This window comes from Musca vetustissima, unplaced genomic scaffold (genome assembly GCF_032173495.1).
Source record: "Musca vetustissima isolate MV318-11 ecotype Yass unplaced genomic scaffold, APGP_CSIRO_Mvet_v1 utg476280, whole genome shotgun sequence".
In the NCBI taxonomy this organism is placed as follows: Eukaryota; Metazoa; Arthropoda; class Insecta; order Diptera; family Muscidae; genus Musca; species Musca vetustissima.
In genome coordinates, this window is record NW_026879105.1 from 1 (window position 1) to 5,090 (window position 5,090).

At 36.7% G+C, this 5,090-nt stretch overlaps 1 protein-coding gene and 1 long non-coding RNA gene across 2 annotated transcripts; both read right to left on the reverse strand.

The window, feature by feature from the left end:
* Positions 1-686: 686 nt before the first annotated feature.
* On the reverse strand, positions 687-2,955 carry LOC133323923 (uncharacterized). Its single transcript, XR_009754108.1, has 2 exons — positions 2,893-2,955; positions 687-743 (listed from the first exon to the last, which is right to left on the reverse strand). It is a non-coding gene; the product is annotated as an uncharacterized LOC133323923 (long non-coding RNA).
* A 134-nt stretch (positions 2,956-3,089) lies between these two features.
* On the reverse strand, positions 3,090-4,402 carry LOC133323924 (uncharacterized). The gene is made up of 2 exons (XM_061532827.1): positions 3,193-4,402; positions 3,090-3,094 (listed from the first exon to the last, which is right to left on the reverse strand). The coding sequence occupies exons 1-2, from the start codon at positions 4,400-4,402 to the stop codon at positions 3,090-3,092; spliced, it is 1,215 nt and encodes a 404-aa protein (XP_061388811.1).
* Between the last annotated feature and the right edge of the window lie 688 nt (positions 4,403-5,090).

Below are 5,090 nucleotides of genomic sequence, written 5' to 3' on the forward strand. Positions count from 1 at the left end.
ATGTTAGCGTTACCAATAAAATGACGAATATTTCTTAGATATATGTAAATATTGTTTGAAATTATCTCTATGAAATGGACATTAAATGTGATTCACGTTATAGTGACTTTGTGTTAAATGTTTCTTGCAAAAATAAATCGTAGATATAGCTCGATATATTTATATAAATCTATTATAAATGAAAATTTAAATAAGAAATTAAACATTTATTTTCGTATTTGTTTATTTATAAATTGTGCGAAAATAATCTCTGCACAGCTAGCGAAACATAATTCAAACAAATAAAACAAAACAAAAATACTTTAAAATTAGTGATACATAAGATAGAACGTGTACATACATATATTTGCGAATGATTAGAAGTAAGAATATACATATATTTCAATATACATTATATTAATAATAAAGGCTGTAATTTCGGTTATAAGCGTGGATTTTTAAGGCATTATGGTGTTATAAGTTTTTTAAAATAATTGTTTGTTGTAACTCACATTTATTCAAGACGCACTATTGAGTGTGTTTTTCAAATACCTGCAAACTAAACTAATTTTTTTAGAATAATACTTTTAACCTTCATATTAATTGAAATAAAAACTATTATCATTTTTTGTAAATTTTGGATTCATTTGGTATATTTTCGAGATTTTTTTATGTTTCTCATGATTATATGTTTTCTACAATATATATTTATCTAATTTTACCATTACGTTGTTGTCCCACGGTGGAAATACTCGCATTAAGATCTGAAAGTGAAAAGAACATTTGAAAATTTAATTATTAAACACACTTTATTTATTTGTATATATTATAGGTATGAGGTATGTTAAAGGGAGGGGGGTAACAATTGTTTTCATGAACTCTATAAGGAGAATTAGGAAGATGAAACACCATGTTTAACAAACATTTTATGTAAATGGTGCACCAAAGCCCCTATATGTCTTTCGATTTGCACGAAATTTGGCATAGGATACTGAATTTGGTGTAGAATGATGTGTGCTAAGTTTCGTGAAAATCGGTTCAGATTCAGATATAGCTCCCACATATAGTTTCGTCCGACTTTAGGTAAATGGTGCACCAAAGTCCCTATATATCTTTCGATTTGCACGAAATTTGAATTAAGTGCAGAATGATGTGTATTAAGTTTCGTTAAAATCGGTTCAAATTTAGATATAACTCTCATATATATATTTTCGTTCGATTTTATAGAAATAATGCCCAAAAGACCGTGGATATCATTCGATTTGCACGAAATTTGGCACAGGGTACTGAATTGAGTCCAGAAAGATGTGTGTGCTAAGTTTCGTGTACATCGGTTCAGATTTAGATATAGTCCCATTTGTATTTTCCAAGGGATTTAGGTAAATTTTGCACCGGTTGACATACGTTTCGTGTCAACCGTGTCAACCGGTGCAAATTGAGACTAGAATGACGTTATAGCTTTCTTTAACTGGTGCAGATGCAGACACAAAAGGGTATCTGATTGAGATTAAATGTTTCCCATTATAAGCAATCGACTCTAAACTTGCCGAATGTATGCCAGAAAGGCATACAGATCACATATTCAAGTTTGTTCAATGACATGTTAATGTTCTTTAGAAAAGGCGGAGTTTGTTAGGAGACATATGTAGAATATACCCAAAGAGGTGAAGGGTATCATATAGTCCGACTTTACTACTTTCCTTACTGTTTTATATTAAATTAGTTATCTGATTTGTTCCGCGTTTTGGGTATGGTTCTAAGACTCTGTTGAAATCATTTCACTTGCGGATAATATCGAGATAAAAAATTAGAACGTAAGGTTCGATAATGAACTTTATATGAACTATAGCCCGCATTTAGGCCTAGCCTCAGTCCCTGTGTGGGAGGTACCAGAAGGAGTGGACTGATATTTCCCATCTTCGAACTTGAACTAACTTTGGAAGAAATAATAAGATGAGCAAAGTTTGGATGAAATCCAAATTTTCTGAAACGGATTTGGTGCAAAGAAACATTGGGGTCTAGAACCAATATTTCGAAATAATATGAACACGATCTTACCATCACACGCAAAAAAAAATGCAAATGGGGAGAACGATTACTCTTGTTCGTTCTTTTAATGAACTAAAACGAAGATCTTTGTAAGACCTAGTTCAGTCGCTCTTTTCAGGGAATCATTCTTTTAGCTCGTTCGTGCTGTACAACTTTACTATAGACAAATAAACGGTTGGAAATTGGTGAAAATCGGTTTAGATTTAGATATAGCTCCCATATATATTACTTCACTTGCGGAGGATATATATATATATATATTTTTTTTTTTGAAATCGGTTCAGATTTAATTTCGGATCCCATATAATTTATTTAAATGGTGCATCAAACTCCCAATGTTTGTCCGATTGAGACAACATTTTAAATAGGGTATTGAATTGAGTATTTGTTGAAATCGGTTTAGATTTAGATATAGCTCCCATATATTTTTCTTCCGATTTTATGCAAATGGTGCACCAAGCCCCTTGGTATAGAAAATATATCCCAACGTAATAGACGTGGAATCTGATAAAAGTATATATGGAGCTTTGGCTTAATCGGAACTGATTTTCATTTGGTCCTTGGGCCATTTTCATCACATTCGGATCATTTTGCACTTTGTGACAGACGAATGGACAGGTTCACTCAAAAAATAAATCTAAAATCGAGGTGATAAATATTCCGGTATGAATTACCCTCGCAGTCATTCGTGGGTCTTTGAAAACAACAGAACCTACCCTTGAGCAACCGGACGAAACTTATAGTTATACATAATGGTGCAGATTATAAAAACAATTATTCTATCCGATACAATTCTAGAAAATACACGCTTTATTTTTCCACACCGAGTATGTTATTTTTGTGCGAATGCTGGTGATATCCTACCTTTGGTTTCATTACGTTTATATCGCCGATGATGGACACAATTGCAGCCACCACTTTGGACAACGACTGGTTCGGGTTCAATGACAATTTTTGGGTTCTCCTCCCGTATTTCTTCAATATTATTTTCTTCCTTCTTTGTGTCATCTTTACTGATGACCGTTACGGCCAATGACTCATCTCGATCCTCTGATAATAATTTATGCTTATTGGGTAATATAACGTTATTATCACTTAATAGGCGACGTATTGGCAACAACTTCCTTCTTCGTTCCTTGGTGGATGGGGTGGTGGAGGCCTCACTCAATGGACTGGCGGCGGCATCAAAAACGGGTGGTGTCAGCGACAATTTTGACGGAGTTTCATTACGATTAAGGCTATCACTGGAGGAGATGTATTTTTGTGGCTTACGTCGCAGACGGGTACGGGAATTTTGACTACTGGAACTATCCTGATGCACTATTAAAGTACCAGCTTCATCAGTGCGTAGAGAATAACGTGGACCAGCAGCGGTGTCTTCCTCATCGCCATCTTCCGATTCGGGCGACGAAAAACGACCCTTTTGATAACTTAAACGTTCCAAAATGGAACTACTTGTTCGACTGGGCAGTCTACCGGAACTGTGAGAACGACGATATTTACGTTTCTCACGAGGACCCGACGATGATGAGGTGGTGGGTGTTGTCGTTGAGGGGGGAGTGGGTAGAAAATCGGGTATTTTAGAATCATGATCAACATTGAATCGAACACCCTTGAGGGACGAGGAACGTGGCGATGAATCGGGTAAATCACCGATGTGTAAATCGATGGGTCTGCGACTGTGACTGCGGCTACGGTTACGTATTGTGCTCGTTGGCGTCGGCGTGGAGGTATTTGTTGTGAAGGCGGAATTTTTCCTTGGGGTCGGCGGTACCTCTTCTATGTGCAGGCCATCGAATTCTTTTTCCAAAGCTTTACGTACGGAATGCGTTAAGTTGGTGGTGGCAGATCTATGCGAAGAGTATGTACGTTTTTTGGGTTTCGCTGGAGTCGGTTCATAGTCTTCTTGTTTGTAAATTTGTTCGCTTTTGGCATCGCCACCAGCATCCGGGGGTGCATCCACCAGCAGATTACCCTTGTGATCGTAAAGTAAGATGCGCGGTAAGGCAATGTTAGAACATGATTTTGAGGTGGTTAATTCCCATTTCCAATGATTGGGTTTACGTAGTTGTAGGCTGAGGATATTCGCCAGAGGATCATAGTCGTTGTGGTTGTTGGTGTTTTGGCTAGACTTCTCAACATATTCTAGTTCGTCGGACGAATCATTGTTATCGATATGATAACTAAAATAATTATTGTTTGCTTTTAATGCACCAGGTGTACCAGCTCTTGTTGATCTTGACGTTTTCTTAATTGGTGTGGCTGTAAAGGAGGTTGAGGCGGATGATGATGCGGCATCAGCTGTTGCTAGGTGTTGTTGTGGATTCCAACGTTGATGTCGCCGTCGCTGTTTGTTCATAAACAAATCTGACATTGTAAAATTGCATTCAGGAAACACTTGTGAGATTTTCGTTAACACCCACAAAGACGTGTGACCATACGCCTCGTAATCCTCTCCGTTTCGCTCTCTTGGTCACCCACAATGAAAGACCACTGCCCCTCAAAGACTTTGGGGCAATATTTTTGTTGTATTTCTTTTTTTGAAAAATTAATGATTCAGTGTAAAATATTTTTGCTCGTTTTTGTTTTGAGTTATTTTTCGCGTTTGTGTGTTGTTTTTTTTTGCTAATTTTTTGACATTCACATTAAATTGTTTTGTTGTTTTTGTTGGGCAAATCTTTTTGCAATCCATCCATCCACCTGTTGTCAGAAAAACGGATTCAGCTACTCTGTCATCAGCATGAACTCATTTTACGGATACTTGTAGATCGCGTTATTAGTGCATCTATGAGGTGGCTTGGGTACATGTATGTGTGTATGTCACCATAGAAATTGGGAAAAAGGGGACAACGGACGCTTCTCGTCGTCGTTGCTTGGCCAAATGTTGAAGATCAACATTTAGCCGCTGGCTCGAAGCCAACTGCCACAACAACAAAATAAACAAAATATTTAAATTTGATTGTTGTTGTTTGATTTTCTTCTTGCTTTATAAGACGAACACACACAACAAATATTTGTTCTTCTATTTATTTCAGATCTCAATGAGCCGATGGCAGTTTATT